The 20,560-nt window shown below is 39.2% G+C and overlaps 1 protein-coding gene across 4 annotated transcripts in view; it reads left to right on the top strand.

Moving 5' to 3' along the window:
- SYT14 (synaptotagmin 14) overlaps nt 1–20,560 on the top strand; it is a 437,307-nt gene that overhangs the window by 306,034 nt on the left and 110,713 nt on the right. For 3 of the 4 annotated variants that reach the window (XM_064273242.1, XM_064273241.1, XM_023548406.2), the window contains one exon: nt 9,503–9,952. In XM_064273242.1, the coding sequence (XP_064129312.1) occupies nt 9,503–9,952 (450 nt within the window). Of the gene's footprint in view, nt 1–9,502; nt 9,953–10,186; nt 12,031–20,560 lie in introns of those variants that run through there. The other variant, XM_064273240.1, reaches the window with a different exon arrangement.

The raw sequence follows: 20,560 nt of genomic DNA, 5'->3' as shown, positions 1-20,560 counted from the left end.
TGTCTTTACCTAGTTTTTGTATCAGGGGTATGGTGGCTTCATAGAATGAGTTTGGTAGTATTCCATCCTTTTCTATGCTCTGAAATCCCTTCAGCAGTAGTGGTGTTAACCCTTCTCTGAGAATTTGGTGTAGAACTCTGCAGTGAAGCTGTCTGGGCCAGGGCTTTTTTTGTTGGGAGTTTTCTGATTACCTTTTCAATCTCTTCTTTCGTTATGGGTCCATTTAGTTATTCTACCTCTGTTTGTGTTAGTTTAGGTAGGTAGTGTGTTTCTAGGAATTCATCCATTTCTTGTAGGTTTTCAAATTTGTTTGAGTACAATTTTTCATAGTAATCTGATATGATTCTTTCATTTTCAGTTGGGTCTGTTGTAATATCGCCCGTCTCATATCTTATTCGAGTTATTTGCTTCCTCTCCTTGTTTTCTTTGTCAGTTTGGCCAATGGTTTATCAATTTTATTGATTTTTAAAAAGAATCGGCTTTTGGTCTTGTTAATTCTTTGACTTGTTTTTCTGTTTCCAATTTCATTTATTTCTGGTCTAATTTTTATTATTTGTTTTCTTCTGGTGCCTGTGGGTTTCTTTTGTTGCTCTCTTTCTATTTGTTCAAGTTGTAGGGATAATTCTTTGATTTTGGCCCTTTCATCTCTTTGTATGTGTGCATTTATTGATAGAAATAGACCTCTGAGCATGGCTTTAGCTGTGTCCCAAAGGCTTTGATAGGAAGTGTTTTTATTCTCATTGGATTCTGTGAATTTCTTTATTCCATCCTTAATGTCTTCTATAATGCAGTCTTTTTTGAGCAGGGTATTATGCAGTTTCCAAGTGTTTGATTTCTTTTCCCTGCTTTTCCTGTTATTGATTTCCACTTTTATGGCCTTATGGTCAGAGAAGGTGCTTTGTAATATTTCAATGTTTTGGATTCTGCTAAGGCTTGCTTTATGAGCTAATATGTGGTCTATTCTAGAGAATGTTCCATGTGCACTAGAAAAGAAGGTATACTTGGTTGCTGTTGGGTGGAGTGTTCTGTATATGTCTATGAGGTCAATTTGATTGATTGTGGCATTTAGATCTTCCATGTCTTTATTGATCTTCTTTCTGGATGTCTGTCTTTCACCAAAAGTGGTGTGTTGAAGTCTCCTACTGTTGCTCTGGAGCTGTCTGTCTCACTTTTCAATGCTGATAGAGTTTGTTTTATGTATCTTGCCCCCGTCATGGGGTGCATAAATATTTAATATGGTTATAACTTCATGGTATATTGTCCCTTTATTAATTATACAGTGTCCTTCCTTGTTCTTTATGATGGATTTAACTTTAAAGTCTATTTTGTCAGAAATTAATATTGCCACTCCTGCTCTTTTTTGATTGTTGTTTGTTTAATGTATTTTTTCCATCCTTTGAGTTTTAGTTTGTTTGTGTTTCTAGTCTAAGGTATGTCTCTTGTAGGTAACATGTAGACGGATCATGTTTTTTAATCTATTCTGCCACACTTTGTTTTTTATTGGTGCATTTAGTCCATTTACATTCAGGGTAATTATGGATAGGTATGAATTTAGTGCTGTCATTTTGGTGTCTTTTTCTGTGCTTTCTTGACAGTTTCATTTTCTCACTTAATTTTACGTGCTGAGTATATTGTCTTTATATAGTGTCCTTGCCTCATATTCGTTGTTGTTGATTTTGGTTCTCCTGAGTTTCTATTTTTTTCTTGTATTTTATTTTGGTGTGTAGGATAGTTTGTCTGCTTTGTGGTTACCTTGTTATTTACCTGTATTTTTCTAAATTTAAACCTAAATTTTATTTCTTTGTATCGCCGTATCTTCCTGTCCATATGGAAGATCAATGACTACATTTCTTAGTCCCTCTTTATTGTTTTATTGTTGTCTTCTTTTACATACTGAGATCGCTGTTACCATTTAAAAAAATTTTTTTTTTCATTTATTTTTTGATTTCCCTGTCTGGGCTGACTTCTGATTGCTCCGCCCAGTGTTCTAGTCTTGGGTTGATACCTGACATTATTGATTTTCTAAGCAAAGAACTCCCTTTAGTATTTCTTGTAATTTTGGTTAGGTTTTTACAAATTCCCTAAACTTCTGTTTATCTGGAAATGTCCTAATTCTACCTTCATATTTAAGAGACAGTTTTCCTGGATACATGATTCTTGGCTGGCAATTTTTTTCCTTCAATCTTTTATATAAGTCATCCCATTGCCTTCTTGCCTGCATGGTTTCTGCGGAGTAGTCCTAGCTTATTCTTATAGGCTCTCCTTTGTAGTTGACTTTTCGTTTATCCCTAGCTGCTCTTAAAATGCTGTCTTTATCTTTGCTTTTGGCAAGTTTGATTATGATGTCTTGGTGACTTTCTTTTAAGATCTACCTTATGTGGAGTTCGATGAGCTTCTTGGATAGATATCTTCTCATCTTTCACGCTATCAGGGAAGTTTTCTGCCAACCAATCTTCAACAATTCTCTCTGTATTTTCTGTTATCCCTCCCTGTTCTGGTACTCCAATCACTTGTAGGTTATTTCTGTTGATAGAGTCCCACATGATTCTTAAGGTTTCTTCATTTTTTTTAATTCTTTTATCTGATTTTTCTTCAAATATATTAGTGCCAAGTGATTTATCTTTAAGTTAAGAAATTCTGGCTTCTACTTGCTCAGTTCTGCTCCTCTGACTTTGTATTGAGTTGTCTAATTTTGTCTGTAATTTTATTGTTAATCTTCTGAATTTCTGATTGCTGTCTATGGATTTTTCCAGCTTATTAAACTTTTTATTATATCCCTGAATAATCTTTCTTATTTCTTCAGTTGCTTTACTGTGTGTTCCTTGGCTTGTTCTGCGTATTGCCTCATTTCCTTCCTGATGTCTTGAAGGGTTCTGTATATTAATCTTTTGTATTCTGCCTCTGGTAATTCCAGGAATGCACTTTCATCTAGAAGATTCCTGCATTCTTTGTTTTGAGAGCTTGTTGAGGTGATCATGATCTATTTCTTTATGTGACTTCAAATTGACTGTCATCTCTGAGCCATCTATAAGTTATTATATTGTTCTAGCTTACTGTGTCATAGCTTCTTTGTTTTGTTTCATTTTGATATGTGCAGATGGGTTGCTTGAGTGAGCTAGCTTGATTATTTTCACCTTTGGAGCTCTGGCGTCCAGTCCCCAGCTGGCTAGAGCTGTTATCAGGTATATCAGCCTAGGAGTCCATTCACTTTTCTTGTATGAATTCAGCCCAGGTGTCCAGGTAGCTGATCATCAAGTGTGTGGTACAGGCTCTGTCCTAGAATTTTAGAGGGATGGGGTGATTGGTGTACCCGGCATCTGGTTGCAGCAGGGGGTCACACTCTGAACAAGGCAGGGGGCTGAGAATCATCCCCCACTTGTCTCTGAGGAAAGCTTGTCCCTGTTGCCTAGAGCATACAGGTGGGTGGGTTCCGCAGACGGACCGTGGGCAACTAGTGTTTTTGGTTGTAAGGACTGGGAAGTACCAGTTATCCTTGGACCCCTGTCACGAGTGGCGGGGTGACCTGAGTGGAGCTACCAGTCCTTAGGCTGCTGACGTGGGTAGGTGAGGACCCTTTAATAGGAAAAACAATGTCAAACATCAAACACTCACCTCTCCGCCGCACAGGTCAAATGGTTGGAGTCTGCCAACAAGGGCCTATTCTCCTAAAATAGGCCCACACAGGCCCATGCAGAGGGGAAAGATACTCAAAGTCCACGGACCGTTTATGCTGGAACAGCAGCCTCTTCTATCCTGAGTTCCCCCAGTTAGTATAAAAAGAAAAAATTTAGTGGAGCTGGCAAATTATCTTTTCCCCCAACTGCAAATTTATTCCTCTGCAAGGCCAGGAGGATGGCTCTAGGCGCTCAACAGGGCCTATCTCAGGTCCAGGGAAGTCAGCTGCTGAAGCTGGCTTGGGAGCAGGGGGTTGGGGGTGTAAAATATACACAAGTACTTTGCTTTTGCCAAGAGCCCTGTAATTTTCTGCTTCCAGAGGTGCGAGTAGGCTGTGTGGCTGGCTGCGTCTCCCTTAGGAAACTGCAGCCGAATGCTAGTAGAAGCCCACCACCACTGCTCCTGGGAATGGTGCCCCAGGGCTCCCCAAGATTCAGGTCCGGTAACTCCTCCCCGCTTCTGAACCATCTCTTCCTCCCCCTGCCCCTCAGTTCATTTTCTAAGCTTGTCTTTTATGTTCAGGGCTCCTAGCTTGTCATAAATATACTCGTTTCAGTTGTTTTTTCAGGTCTGTGTTGTAAAGAGGGCTCGCCAGAAGCGTCTGTCTGTTCCGCTATCCTGGCTCCGCCTCCAGTTACTATCTGTCTTTAACACATCTTCTTAACTCTGCCTGTGACTCACAGGCTACCCCCTTACTCATTATCTGTAGTTATGCATTTTGTCCCTATTTTATAAGTTACTAATTTGCTGTCTCTGTTAACCCTTCTCATGAGTTTCTTCTGTCCTACTCGGTTTGATGTCCACTGTAGAAACATTGAATATGTTCAAACAGTGCAGCAACTGCGTATTACATAAATACCGAGATGTGGACTGCAAATAGCCTGTTAGTGTAAGATTCACTCCTGCATTTTTCTAAATTCTTTGTAACAGATATCATTTTTCAAATAGAAAATCCTTACATTCATCTTGGCTTAATCTAACATGTAGCTGTAAGAGCCTGTCCACATATGTGATTGGACTAGAAGAGCAGAGAGGGTTCACAGAATCCATGGCAAGTTGATAATCTCTACTGATGACGTTCAGCTAGCTAAAGATCATTTAAAATTTTGATTTGGGCACCTTGAAAGGAAGGATTGTTTTCTTATTGCCTATGTGCAGATGCGAATAGTAGCCTTTATCTGGTTTAAAAAAGGGAAACAGCTAAAGGCTACTATTTGCATTTTATAAGTAGCTTTATTTTTATCAGTAGCTTTTATCTGGCTTCACCAGAAGCCCTAACAGGTCAATGGTTAAGGGCTCAGCTGATAACAGAAAGGTCAGCAATTTGTACCCACTAGCCACACTATGGGAAAAAGATGTGGCAGTCTGCTTCCGTAAAGATTCCAGCCTTAGAAACCATATGGGGCAGTTCTGCTTTGTCCTGTAGGGTTGCTGTGTGTCAGAATTGACTCAACAGTAGCAGATTTGGCTTGATTTTTTTACCTGCTTTCATAAGAATTGTCAGATTTCCCAGGGAATAAAAAATTAGGGTAGCACCAAGAGAAACAAAATTCAGAAATACTAGCTAGGACCTTACAAAAAATTTTACTGCCATAAAAATCTTAACCTTATTGCAGTATTTTAGAAATTATTTAATTGAAATATCTCGGCCATGCTATTAAAAATCTTTAATTACCAGTTGTGAAGTGAAATACATTAAAACATTTTATTCTACACTGTAAGGTTTGGTTTTGGTTTGGGTGTTGTTTTGTTTTTTTACAAAACAAGAGTGTATTTACCTGACTTAGTCATACTGCATTAAAAAGTGTACGTTCTTCCCTGAGGGTTTTTTTCCTCTCCCCACATGAAACTAAATGGATCACAATAGACATTAGTGGATAAGCTTTATGAAGTTCAAAGACTTTGTGTTTTTGATTCTCTACTGCATCCCTCCCCTAAAATAGGACCTGGTACATAGTAGGTACAATAGCCAGAGTACATGTTAAGCTGCTATTACAAAGAGACCCCCAAATACAATGGCTAAAAACACAGAAACATTTCTCTTTCATTTAACAACAGTCCACAGATGAGCAGGTAGCCCAGGGTGAGTAGATACCTTTGCGCTATGGCATTATTTGGGGACACAGTTCCTTCTCTTTTGTCACTCTGCCATGCCCTAGGGTGTTGTCATAGTTCACATGGTCTCAAGCTGACCCACACCATCTGTCTTAGTTATCTAGTGCTCTTATAACAGAAATACCACAAATTGATGGCTTTAACAAAGAGAAATTTATTCTCTCACAGCCTGGGAGGCTAGAAGTCCAAATTCAGGGTGGCAGCTCCAAGGGATAGCTTTCTGTCTCTTTTGGCTCTGGAGGAAGATCTTGGCATCAGTCTTCTTCTGGGTCTAGCAGTTTCTCAGTGCGGGGACCCTGGGTTCAAAGGATGTGCTTTGCTCCTGGCTCTCTTCTTGCTTGGTGGTAATGAGGTCACAGAAAGGGGATGTAGTGCTGCAGCTGTCCACTTTCAAGTGGTGTCTGCATGTTGCACAGAACCATGTGTAAACCAGGCACGGGTTTTCTCTTCCTGAGTTAGCTGATCATAAGGAACAACCCATGAGGCCATAGGTGTAGACTGGGAGGTGAAAGGTAATGTGACAGAAGTGGAGACCATGGACATTTGGGACACTTCATGCAACTTACTTGTGCCTTCAGGTGTGAGCTTGTATGTAGCATTTCCATGTACCGTTTCCATTTAATGATGGAGTACTGCTGTGCACGTCCAACTTTATGGCTCTGTGGATCAGACAATACCCAGTTCATGATGGGCAGCTCAGGCCATATGGTGACCTGGTGGCCCATGGTTAAGCAGTCAGTCTCTGCTAAGGGCCAGTAACAAGCCAAAAGCTATTTCTCAAAAGAGTAGGACACTTCAGGCACCTTTGGATCAGCTGGATTATATGGCCCAAGCAGCAGAGTGGCTTGCACAGCAGCCTGAACCTGTTGTAGAGTCTTCTTTTGTTTTGGTCCCCACTCAAATCTAGCAGCTTTTCGAGTCACTTGATAAATAGGCTGGAGAAGCACACTCAAATGAGAGATATGTTACCTCCAAAATCCAAAGAGACCCAGAGTCTAACTCGAATCACCAGAATAGAGAGTCACGACCCCTCAATCAATTCCCAGACTTGAGTGAGTTTACAGACCTACAACCCCTTGAATGAAGGAGAGGCTGGGCAGCACTCATTATTACCTTACTAGACCCACTCACACAGTTTTTGCTTCCTGTCCCCATGACCCTATTCTCTGCAGGTCAAGAGGTCTTAGTTCCAAAGAGAGAAATGCTCCCACCTGGAGACACATCACTGATTCCATTGAACTGGAATTTAAGAATGCCACCTGGCCACTTTGGGCTCCTTATGCCTCTGGATCAACAGGCAAAGAAGGGAGTTACCATACTGGCTGGTATGATTGATTCCAATTACCAAGAGGAAATCAGATTGATATTGCATAATGGAGGCAAAAAAGAGTATGTCTGAAATACAGGAGATCCCTTAGGGTGTCTCTTAGCCCTACCATGCCTCGTGATTAAAGTTAGTGGAAAACTACAGCAGCCCAATTCCAACATAACTACTAATGGCCCAGACCTTTGGAGGAATGAAAGTTTGGGTCACCCCACCAGGCAAAGAACCACGATCAGCTGAGGTGCTTGCTGAGGGCAAAGCAATGACGGGATGAATGGTGGAAGAAGGTAGTTCTGATTACCAGTTACAAGCACATGAAACAAGGACTGTAGTCGTTATGAGTATTTCTTCCTTGTATGTGTGCATCAAATATTTTTGTTTTCTTCACTTACAAAATATAAGGGCTAGAGCATTTTCAGTTGTATACGTGTTCGTTGTATTATGTTCTGCACAAGTATGACTTTAAAATTGCCTTTATTCAGAGATTATGTATGGTTTAAGGACATGTTTACAGGTGCCAGGTTGACGTGGGGTGAACTGTGATGGTGAAAGTTGTGTATCAACTTGGCTGGGCCATGATTCTCAGTGGTTTGGCAGTGTGATATAGTTTGGCAGTTGTATAACGATGCAATTAGTTCTGTGATGAGATCTAATACAACGTGTTCACCTCCATAATGAGATATACTGTGGGTAGCCAATCAGTTGAAAGAGAATTTTCTTGGGGGTGTGGCCTGCATCCAATATTGGTGGACTTTCTGGCAAGGCTCATGAGCTTTTGCTCGTTCTGGACCCTGCAGCTGGTTCCTGTTCATCTGACCTCCGGTTCTTGGGACTTGAGCTAGCAGCTTACCTGTCATCTTGCCTACCAACCTTGGGATTCATGAGCATCTGCAGTCTGTGAGCCACGGCCTGCCAGGTTACCTGCTGATCATGGGACTTGTCAGTCTCTGTAGCCTGTGAGCCAGAGGCCTGCTATCTGACCTGCTGATCTTGGGTTTGCCAGCCCCTGCAGCTACATGAGTCAAGAGAAGCCTCTAGTCTGGCCCACAGACTTGAGCCTTTCCAGCTTCTACAATCGTGTGGGCCGTTTCCTTAATACAAATCTCTCTATATGTTTATATGCTTTACTGGTTTTGCTTCTTTAGAGAACCCAGCCGAAGACACCATCCCAGCTGTGTATCTGCTTGTGGCAAGTGCAAAAGAGAGAGTGGAGGGCAAGCAATTTCTTTGTAAAAGCTGATCTGTATGTTTCACACAGAACTTCTGTTTCCATCCCATTGACCAAAGCAGAGTCACATGGGCATGTCAGCTATAGGGGAGACTGGAAAGTATAGTCTCTTACTAGGCATTGCTTTTCTAACTAACACACAGGGAGTTCTGTTGACTAAATGGATGAAGGGAAGATACTGGAGTCAGTAATAGTAAGTGCCATAACCCACTAAATAAAAATTTAGAAAATTAATGAATAATGGCCAAATTAAAAAATTGGTCCACATTTTAAAAGGACAAACATTTACGATTTATTAAAATGCTTAGAGGGGCAAAGTAGTGTAGTTGAAAGGTCAGAGACCTGGGTTTGACACTGTCAGTAACTAGCTAAAACCCCATTATATTCCAGATAGGTGGATTGAGACAGTTGCAGGTAAAATAGGTACAATTTCTTTTAATCCCATAATTAAAACATATAGCTTCAGTCTTTTTAATCTTTTCAAAAAATATGTATTCTTCTACTTTCAGTAGTAATTAGTATTAGAAAAAAATATGTAGTTTTAAATTCAGTTAAGAATTGAAGTAAATACGATCTGTGTTGTGGAGAATAAATATTTGGCTGCTGGTATCTTGAGACCTTTATACTTCCATATTTTATATTTCCATTGATTTTTGAGTCCAAGTGCGGTTACATTCTGTGACTGATGGGGTCATTTTAGAACCGACCGTGAAAATGGGAACAAAAATTTTAATAGCATTCTAATTTTATTTATGTTTTCTTTTTCTCCAGCCTAATATCGTGTTATCAGATGCATTGTTTATAATGTTGAAACTAAAATTTAGTGGTTTCCTTTATTATAAAAGAAACAGATATACATTGGAGTACACATTTTCAGTTTTTATTTATAAAAATATATATACAAGTTTCTAAAATTGTGATGTGAATATTAAATTATAAATTTGTCTTTATTATACTAAGTTTTTGAGTTTTACTTACCTGTTTAAACTGCTTTGCCCCTTTAGTTATAGCTTTTGATTATAGTTTGCTGTTAATTTCTTTGTGGAAGTGATTCAAAATTGTTTTCATATGACCTCCTAATGAAATATCAGTTATTTATTTACTTACTAGATTAAATAATAGTGTTAAAAACTTAAAATATTTAAATTTGCTTTTCTTAGGATATGTCAGCTCAAGGATCGTCTTCACAGCTTCCTAAAACTTTTGATCCTGAGCCAGAAGCTAAATATGGTACACTGGATGTGACTTTTGACTATGATTCACAAGAACAGAAGCTTCTGGTAACAGTGACAGCTGTCACAGACATCCCAACATATAACAGGACAGGTGGCAACTCATGGCAAGTACACCTTGTTCTTCTACCTATAAAGAAACAGAGAGCAAAAACCAGCATCCAGAGAGGACCATGCCCAGTCTTCACAGAAACATTCAAATTTCATCATGTTGAATCTGAGATGATTGGAAATTATGCAGTTCGGTTTAGACTGTATGGTGTACATCGCATGAAAAAAGAAAAAATCGTGGGGGAAAAGATTTTTTATTTAACCAAATTGAATCTTCAAGGAAAAATGTCATTACCTGTGATACTGGAACCTTCTTACAATCAATCTGTGAGTATCTCATTGAATAGCCTAAGTTCACTTTATGTTCATAGCATATCATATACACAGTTTTTAACCTATAATCAACCCAATAACTTTCTTTGTTTATTTTTTACATAGTAATAATGCCTTTACAAAATGTCTAAGCCCTAAATAGCTAGGTATAATTTTTTCTCATCTGTTAAAGTTGCCCTTGAAGATGATATATGATTTATTTTGTGCATTCTATTTTAATCTTCACAGGGTCTGACCTGGGATCCTACACATTTGTTCCTGTGTTGAACATTTATTAGATGATTGATCATGATGTCATCCAAACTCCTTATAGAATTTAATTTTTTTCTCTCCAGGTTAAAAGTAGGTGACACATTAAGAAGCATCTAGTCCTATACCCTATTGACATATTTAAAAATTATTGGCTCTTAGAGAATATGTGCTGCTGCCTAAGTCATGACTAAGTACCTTTCCAGACCTGCTATGAGATTATTTTAAAGGTTCAAAAAGTAACCTGGCCTCATTATACTTTCCATCCTTTTTAATTAAAGATTTTCAAGTATTTCTGGGAGAATTCTTAACCTTAGTACTTTGAGATATTCTCCCTTTGTCCGTATTTGTGGCTTAATTCCCACAACCAAAACCCAGTGCCGTAGAGTCGATTCCAACTCATAGCGACCCTATAGGACAGAGTGGAACTGCCCTGTAGAGTTTCCAGGAGCACCTGGCGGATTCAAACTGCCAAGCCTTTGGTTAGCAACCGTATCACTTAACCACTATTCCACCAGGGTTTCCAAGGCATTGCAAATCACAGGAGATAAATGTCTGCACTGTTTATTTAAACACGGGGGATGCATTATGCCACATAGCTGTTTAGATTCTGAGAAAATCTGTGAAATGATGTAAGTTATGTTCTATAATTATCTCTAAGTTACACTGAATAAAAAGCATTTTAATAATATAAATACATAGATTTTGGAGTAGATGCATATTTTAAAATGAAGATATAGTATTTTATTTTATGGTTGTTTTTAAATTTATTAGACCAAGGTTAAAATTGCATCGAATTTATACCAGAGAGCATTTGATCTTGTGGAACCTTCATTTATCATGGAACCATACCATTTTAGCCAGGTGATTTCAGCATGTTTAAAAGCAAAAGGTGATAGTAAATATAATATATCCATATGAGTTTGTAGATAAGATTAACCCTTTAGGGAGAGAATTGATAACTTGTTATAATTTTGAATTTTTAGAATTTCAACCATGAATAAGTGCCTTTTTAAAATGACATTTGTAGTTTTTCAGAGGAGTGAAAAATAAAAAGTACAGGTAACATGTCAGAGGGAAAAAGAAAGAAATTTTTTTTCGAGAAATTGAACGTTCTGCAATTCTTGATGTGATTTTAAAGTGTTCTCAGTATTCGGTCTGAGTGATCACTAGTTCATCTGTGGAAAATACATCCTTGTGTAGAAATAACATTGGTGTAAATTAAAAGAAAATGACGGTGTCATCAAAGGTATGTGTTTTGCGTTGCTTTGTTTACTTCAAATTTAAGAGAAAATGACGGTGTCATCAAAAGGTATGTATTCTGCATTGCTTTGTTTACTTCAAATTACGTGTTCCCAATTCTGTATTTACTGTATTTATTTCATAAAGAAAATGAAGCCATAGAAAACAACATAATTTTATCTTTGGTCAAACTAAATAATTCCATTTTTATATGTACCTCATTTACATGTGCTGGTTTATAGTAATTGATTTTGTAATCTAGTTTTGCCAGCCAGTATGATAAATTTCTGAGGAGTATTCACAAAAAGTAAAAAAGTGCTAGATAGTTTCTAAAACATGAAGTTTAGATCTGAACAAAACTATCCACCTTCTCTTACAGAATTTTTTTCTCTGCATTAACACATTTCTTAAATAATTGTCCTTTCTCTTCCTTCTTTCTCCACCTCCTCAAAATATCATTGCCTCCTTACTTTTAGGTTTCTGTGCCAAAAACAACCTGGCACACTATGATTATGAAGTTACCACTCATAATTCTGTCTACCATTTGTCTTCATAAAAATGTGAAGTTACCACTCATAATTCTGTCTACCATTTGTCTTCATAAAAATGTGAAGTTACCACTCATAATTCTGTCTACCATTTGTCTTCATAAAAATGTAATACAGATAAAGAACCCATATATTCTGTATGTTGTTAGCTGCCATCTCATTGCCATCCCAACTCATGGCAACCCCATGTACCATAGAAGGAAACATTCTGCCACGATCTGTCGTGCCATCCCCATAATGTGTTGCAGATCAGACCATTGTGATCCATAGGGTTTTCATTTACTGATTTTTTGGGAAGTAGATCACTAGGCCTTTCTTCCTAGTCCATCTTAGTCTCGAAGCACCACTGAAACCTGTTCAGCATCCTAGCAACACTCAAGACTCCACCGACATGGCGGTAGCTGCGCATGGGGTGCACTGGCTGGGAATCAAACCTCTGTCTCCCGCATGGAAGGCAAAAATTCTACCACTGAACCACCGCTGCCCCCATTATATATATTCTGTAGTGTTAATGTTGTCTTTTCTGGAGCTTTGATATTAACTATACGGAAAAATCTTATGAGTATAGTTTACTTGAGTGAGTTTAGCTCTAAATTTGTAAGATATATATACACACACATATATATGAAAGCTAACGTTCATAGTCAAACATTTATTCTAGTAGCCTTTGAATAAATTACTTATTATTCTCGTACTTGAAAACCTGAGGAAAGGGGATCCTTGTTATATAGTGTCAGAAGGCTGAGCGGCATTATCTCCTGCAGTTAGGTGGAAAGCAGAACTTGTAAATGATAAACTTATATATTTGTTGCTGTTGTTATTAGGTGCCCTTGAGTCAGTTCTGAATGATAGCGAATCACTTCCAGGTTCTGCACCATCCTCACAGTCGTGGCTGTATTTGAGCCCATTGTTGTAGCTACTGTGTCAGTTCATCTCGTTGAGGGTCTTCTTCTTTTTCACTGACCCTCTACTTTACCAAGCATGATGTCCTTCTCCAGGGACTGATCCCTCCTGTTAACATGTCCAAAGTATGTGAGATGAAGTCTTGCTGTTCTCACTTCTAAGGAGTATTTTGGCTGTACTTCTTCCAAGACAGATTTGTTTGTTCTTCTGGAAGGCCAAATGGTCTATTCAATTTTTATTTCTTTAGTTGAGGTGTAATCCATACTGAAGGCTTATATATTTAGCTGAGGAGATTTTCCAAAGTGTTGAAGGCATAGCCTGATTTGTTCTTCGTGTTTATAGTAAAATGCAAGAGGAAAGAGATAAATTGAGAAAAACTGTTAAAAAAGAACCAAGACTTGATGAATTGGGAAATTCTGAGCCTACCCAGATGGCAAAAGATGCTAAATTTAAAAAATAGCTGCTTAAAACTGGTATAGAGAAAAGGCTGAGGGTGTGGCTGTACAACTTTTCCTGAAACCTAGTAAAGATTAATAGAAGACCAGAGTATTCTGCCATACAAAGGACCCTTCAGGGAGATAGAGGATGTTCCTCAAAGATCATCTCAATCAAACCAGAGAGCCTCGAGGAAGCTTAAGAGAATTGTGCCTCAGCCATCTCAGTAGAAGCTAAAGTCAGAGAAGGGATTATCTTGAAAAGATTTGTGGACATGACTTTAGTCTAATGGAGTGAACCTCTGTAAAATTCACAAGATTCTTGAAGAACTTGTATCAGCACAAACGCTACCTGCTTGGACTGAAAGAAACAGAGAGACTACAAAATGAAAGAAGGTGGCTAGACCTCCAGAATTCCACTGTTAGGAAGCAATCTGAGAAAACTGTTGTTTACGGTTGCCATTGAATTGATTCCAACACGCGGCTGTGAGGAAATCACTATGTAATTAAACTTTTAAACTTATGTCTAAATTTCATCTTAAAATATGTAGAAAGAAAGCAATTGACTTTTTAAAAAATAGAATAATAAAATATAGAGCTGAAAGGAGCCTTAGTGGTACAGTGGTTAAGCACTTGGCTGCTAACCGAAAGATTGGCAGTTTGAACCCACCAGCTGCTCTGCAGGAGAAAGATGTGGCAGTCTGCTTCCTTAGAGATTACAGCCTTAGAAGCCCTATGGGGCTAAAACAAAACAAGACTAAAGGGGCATACCAGCACAAGGGCAAGGACTAGAAGGCAGCAGGGAACAGGAAAGCTGGTAATAGGGAACCCGAGGTTGAGAAGGGAGAGTGTTGACATGTCATGGAGTTGTTGACCAATGTCATAAAACAATGTGTATACTAACTGTTTAATGAGAAACTAGTTTGTTTTGTAAACCTTTATCTAAAGTACAGTTTAAAAAAAAAAAAAAACCCTATGGGGCTGTCCTACAGGGTCACTCTGAGTCAGAACGGACAGCAACAGGTTTGGTTTTTTGGTTTGAGTTGAAAGTTCAGCTTCTCATTGTACAACTTAGAAATAGATATTTAGAGAGATCAGACTTCTTGGCTAATTTCTCATGGCCACCTGGTTCAAGAGCCTGGGCTACAATGTAAATTTTCTAATTCCAAAGCCAGATATTTTAGAAGAATCAATTTGTAAAATTCAGTTTAGTTCAAGAAGAATCCTAGATCATTCTGTTCAGGCTCTCTTATATACAAACTAGTTCCAAAGAAGGGAGTGAAAGATGTTGAATTGAGTGTCCCTCACAGAATCTTTCTCTCCAAATACCTAGTGAAAAGAGTAAAAATATAAAAATTACCATAAAACTTCTACCACCTATCATGGATTGAATTGTGTCCCCCCAAAATATCTGTCATCTTGGCTAGTCTATGATTCCCAGTGTTTTGTGATTGTCCACCATTTTATCAACTGATATGATTTTCCTATGTGTTGAAAATCCTATCTTTATGATGTTAATGAGGTGGGATCAAGGGCAGTTATGTTAATGAGGCAGGACTCAATCTACAAGATTAGGTTGTATCTTAAGTCAATCTCTTTTGAGATATAAAAAAGAGAAGCAAGCAGAGAGACATGGAGTCCTCATACCACCAAGAAGATAGTTCCAGGAGCAGAGTATGTCCTTTGGACCTGGGGTCCCTGCACTGAGAAGCTCCTAGTCCAGGGGGCGATTGGTGACAAGGACCTTCCTCCAGAGCCAACAAGGAAAGAAAGCCTTCCCCTGGAGGTGATGCCCTGAATTTGGACTCCTGGCCTACTAGACTGTGAGAGTAAAATTCTCTTTGTTGAAGCCATCCACCTGTGGTATTTTTGTTAATAGCAACACTAGATGACTAAGACATCACCCATCTGTCAGTTTGTTGTACTGAGATAGCTTGCATGTCACTGTGATGCTGGAAGATCTGCTACCAGTATTTCAGGTATCAGTAGGATCACCATAGTGGACAAGTTTCAGTGGAGCATCCAGACTAAGACAGACTAGGAAGAAATCTACTTCAAAAATTAGCCCATGAAAATCATATGGATCACAACAGAATATTGTCCAGTACAGTGCTAGAAGATGAGCCCCGTAGGTTGGAAGGCACTCAGAATACACAGTGGCCACAGCAATGGACTAGAGCATACGAGTGATCTTGAAGGTGGCACAGGGCTGGAGAATATTCCATTCTTTTTACATGGGGTCACCATGAGTCAGAGGCAACTTGATGTCGAGTAACGATAGCCATAAAATTTACCGGCAAAGAAAGAAATCGAAAATTCTGGAGTAGCATGAAGAGACAAGTAGCAAAGAATACACACAGCACCTGACTCCATGCTCTATTCACTAAAATCCAAGCTGCTGAGTCAACAAATATCTTGGGAATTTTCTCTAATACTTTTAGGTCTGTAAAGAGGCAGACTCTGAGCAGGCATCCTTATTGTGATTGTATTACCATTCACAAGTATTTGGTGCCCCTCCCTGCTGTTGTTGTTGTTAGGTGCCGTCAAGTTGGTTCTGATTCATACTGACTCTATGCACAACAGAATGAAACACTGCCCAGCCCTGCACCATCCTCACAATAGTTGCTATGCTTGAGCCCATTGTTGCAGCCACTGTGTCGATCCATCTCATTGAGGGTCTTCCTCTTTTACGTTGACCCCTCTACTTTACCAAGCATGATGTCCTTCTCCAGGGACTAGTCCCTCAACGATAACATGTCCAAAGTATGTGAGATGTAGTCTCGCCATCCTTGCTTCTAAGGAGCATTCTGGTTGTACTTCATCCAAGACACATTTATTTGTTCTTTTGGCAGTCCGTCGTATATTCAATATTCTTCGCGAACACCACAGTTCAGAGGCGTCAGTTCTTCCTTGTTCATTGTCTAGCTTTTGCATGCATATGAGACGTTTGGAAACACCATGGCTTGGGTCAGGCCCACCTTAGTCTTCAAGGTAACATCTTTGCTTTTTAACACTTTAAAGAGATCTCTTACAGCTGATTTGTCTAATGTGATACATCTTCTGATTTCTTGACTGCTGCTTCCATGGCTGTTGATTGTGGATCCAAGTAAAATGAAATCCTTGACAACGTCAGTCTTTTTTCTATTAATCATGATGTTGCTTACTGGTCCATTTGTGAGGATTTTTGTTTTCTTTATGTTGAGATGTAATTCGTACTGAAGGCTGTGGTCTTTGATCTTCATCAGTGAGTGCTTCAAGTCCTGTTCACTTTCAACAAGCAAGGTTGTGTCATCTGCATAATGCAGGTTGTTAATGAGTCTTCCTCCAAACCTGATGCCCCATTCTTCTTCATATAGTCCAGCTTATCAGATTATTGGCTCAGCATAAAGATTGAATAGGTATGGTGAAAGGATACAACCCTGACTCACACCTTTCCTGACTTTAAACCATGCAGTATCCCCTTTTTCTGTTCGAACAACTGCCTCTTGATCCATGTACAGATTCCTCATGAGCACAAGTGTTCCGTAATTCCCATTCGCCACAATGTTACCCATAATTTGTTATGATCCACACAGTCAAATGCCTTAGAATAGTCAATAAAACACAGGTAAACATCTTTCTGGTATTCTCTGCTTTCAGCCAGGATCCATCTGACACCAGCAATGATATCCTTGGTTCCACATCCTCTTCTCAATCCAGCTTGAATTTCTGGCCGTTCCCTGTTGATATACTGTTGCAGCCACTTTTGAATGATCTTCAGCAAAATTTTGCTTGCATGTCATATTAATGATATTGTTCGGTGATTTCCACATTCAGTTGGATCACCTTTTGGAATAGGCATAAATATAAATCTCTTCCAGTCGGTTGGCCAGGTAGCTGTCTTCCAAATTTCTAGGCATAGACTAGTGAACACTTCCAGTGCTACATCCATTTCTTGAAACATCTCAGTTGGGATTCAGTCAATTCCCAGAGCCTTGTTTTTCACCAGTGCCTTCAGTGCAGCTTGGACTTCTTCCTACAGTACCATCGGTTCCTGATCATATGTTACCTCCTGAAATGATTGAACATCCACCAGGTCTTTTTGGTATAGTAACACTGTGTATTCCTTCCATTTTCTTTTGATGCTTTCTGCATCGTTTAATATTTCCTTGGTAGACTCCTTCAGTATTGCAACTCGAGGCTTGAATTTTTTCTTCAGTTCTTTAGCTTGAGAAATGCTGAGCGTGTTCTTCCCTTTTGGTTTTCTATCTCCAGGTCTTTGCACATGTCATCATAATACTTTACTGTGTTTTCTCAAGCCGCCCTTTGAAATCTTCTGTTCAGCTCTTTTACTTCATCATTTTTTCCTTTTGCTTTAGCTCCTTGACGTTCAAGAGCAACTTTAGGAGTCTCTTCTGATATCCATTTTGGTCTTTTCTTTCTGTCCTGGTTTTTTAATGACCCCTTGCTTTTTTTATATATGATGTCCTTGATGTCATTCCACAACTCATCTGGTCTTCAGTCATTAGTGTTCAGTGGGTCAAATCTCTTCGTGAGATGGTCTCTAAATTCAGGTGTGACATACTGAAGGTCATACTTTGGGTCTCATGGACTTGTTCTAATTTTCTTCAGTTTCACCTTAACTTACATATAAGCAATTGATGGTCTGATCCACAGTGAGCCTCTGGCCTTGTTCTGACTGATGATATTGAGCTTTCCCATCATCATATGTAGTCGATTTGATTCTTGTGTATTCCATCTGGTAAGGTCCATGTGTATAGTCACCCTATTTGTTGATAAAAAAAGGTATTTGCAGTGAAGAAATCATTCGTCTTACAAGATTGAATCATGTGATCTCCGGCATCATTTCTATCACCAAGGCCGTATTTTCTAACTACTGATCCTTCTTTGTTTCCAATGTTTGCATTCCAGTCACCAGTAATTATCAGTGCATCCTGATTGCATGTTTGTTCAGTTTTGGACCACGGAAGTTGGTAGAAATCTTCAATTTCTTCATCTTTGGCCTTAGTGGTTGGTGCATAAATTTGAATAGTAGTCATATTAACTGGTCTTCCTTGTAGGTGTATGGATAGTATCACTTATAGCTTTGGACATCAGGGTAGATCTTGAAGTGTTCTTTTTGATGATGAATGCAACACCATTCCTCTTCAAGTTGTCATTCCCAGCATAGTAGACCATATGATTGTTCGATTCAAAATGGCCAATACCATGATTGCAACTAGAGGAATCCCAGTGACAATGCTCCCCAGAACTTCTGATGGCACAGGACAGGAACCATCCCCGAAGACAAATCATCAGGCATGAAAAGGACTGGTCAGTGCGGGGGAGAGAGATGCTGATGAAGAGTGAGCTAATTAAATCAGGTGGACACGGGAGAATGTGTTGGCAACTCTTGACTGGAGGGGGGATGGGAAGATAGAGAGAGAGGGAAGATGGCAAAATTGGCACGAAACGAGAGACTGGAAGGGCTGACTCAATAGGGGGAGAGCAAGTGGGAGAAGGGAGTAAGATGTATGTAAACCTACATGTGACAGACTGATTGGAATGGTAAATGTTCACTTGAAGCTTAATAAAAATTAAAAAAAAAATGGCCAATACCAGTCCATTTCAGCTCACTGATCCCTAGAATATCAATCTTTACGTGTTCCATTTTATTTTTGATGATTGCCAATTTTCCTAGATTCATATTTCATACATTCCAGGTTCCGATTATTAATGGATGTTTGCAGCTGTTCCTTCTCATTTTGATGCGTGCCACATCAGCAAATGAAGGTCTCAAAAGATGTACTCCATTCACGTCTTTAAGATTGACTCAACGTTTAGGAGGTAGCTCTTCCTCAGTTGTATTTTGAGTGCCTTCCAACCTGAGGGGCTCATCTTCCAGCACTATATCAAACAATGTTCCACTGCTCTTCATAAGGTTTTTACTGGCTAATTTTTTTCTGAAGTAGACTGCTGGGTCCTTCTTCTTTGTCTTAGTCTGGAAGCTCAGCTGAAACCCATCTCCCATGGGTGATCCTGCTGGTATTAGTATACCGGTAGCATAGCTTCCGGCATCACAGCAACACACAAGCCCCCACAGTATGACAAACTGACAGATGCATGGGGGCCTCTTCCTGTAGGAAGATTTTAAATCTATGCCTGTTGAAATTGTGTTGATTATCTCAGCATAAATAAACCGTTTGTGATTGATAACTTGGTACAAGCAATATGGTGCTGCTATATCAAAAAAAAAATTATGTGATTTTTGGAGGCAGTGGGCAAGCTCGAAGAATGGTGATTCATGTTGTGCAGTGAGAAAGTATTTGGTAAAACTGCCACCTATACTAACAACTTATAGACAAATGAGCTTGTAGCTCTAGGCAAAGGGGTAGGAAAACAGAATGATAGTAGCTCATGAATTAATTTCTTTTGGCTGCATTTGGCAAAGTATTATTAGAAAGATAAGAGCTCAGGGGGAAAAGGCAAATTTGCAAGCAAGGGTGAAGGAGAATAGAGGGAATCCAACAATTCAAGGAATTTATAGGATTGGAAAGTACAAATGGGTCATCTCTACCCCATATAAGATAAAACCGAGAACTATGAGCTAGAAGGGCTTCAGCAGCCTCAAGGACTAAATCAAGGGTGTGACCAACAACCACATCCAGTGTTAAAACTCTACATAGATTAATGTGTCACCCAGTTAATCATTCCTGTTGGGCAAAATGGCTCTAGGAAAAGGTACTAAAGGTGCAGCTCTCACCTGATGGGCAGGAGAGGGAGAGGAGAGAGAATGAAGGACAAAGTGTCTTCTTAGTGTGGTTTCAGAATTGCAACAGACCAGTTACTATTGTGCGGCCTTCTTCTTTGTGAATGGAAATGTTGATGGCATTTACCCTTTTGCTGGCTCACAATTGTTCATTGGGTGTTTGTATGACAAATAATTTATCGTTTTAGTTCTTGAATCTCCAGATCAAGAAGAACCACATCTGCACTTAATTTAGAGACTAGCATTTAACACCTAGAGATCCTTGACTTTGGGTTAAAAACAATGGCTGAATAGAATTTGGGGGTTATTTTCCTTGGGGAAGGCTGAGGTTGTTCTGCACGTGGGAGAATAAGGGCACCAAATGTTTGATGTCCACTGGAACAGGTGTTAGTGGCCTTTGTGATTGGCTACATATCCTATTGCTCTTCCCTGCAGAAGAGCCATGTTGTACTCAGGTATGACCATGCGATTCGCTTTT

The sequence above is a fragment of the Loxodonta africana genome, chromosome 20 (genome assembly GCF_030014295.1).
Source record: "Loxodonta africana isolate mLoxAfr1 chromosome 20, mLoxAfr1.hap2, whole genome shotgun sequence".
NCBI classification, from domain to species: Eukaryota; Metazoa; Chordata; class Mammalia; order Proboscidea; family Elephantidae; genus Loxodonta; species Loxodonta africana.
This window is presented reverse-complemented; position numbering and strand designations above follow the sequence as displayed.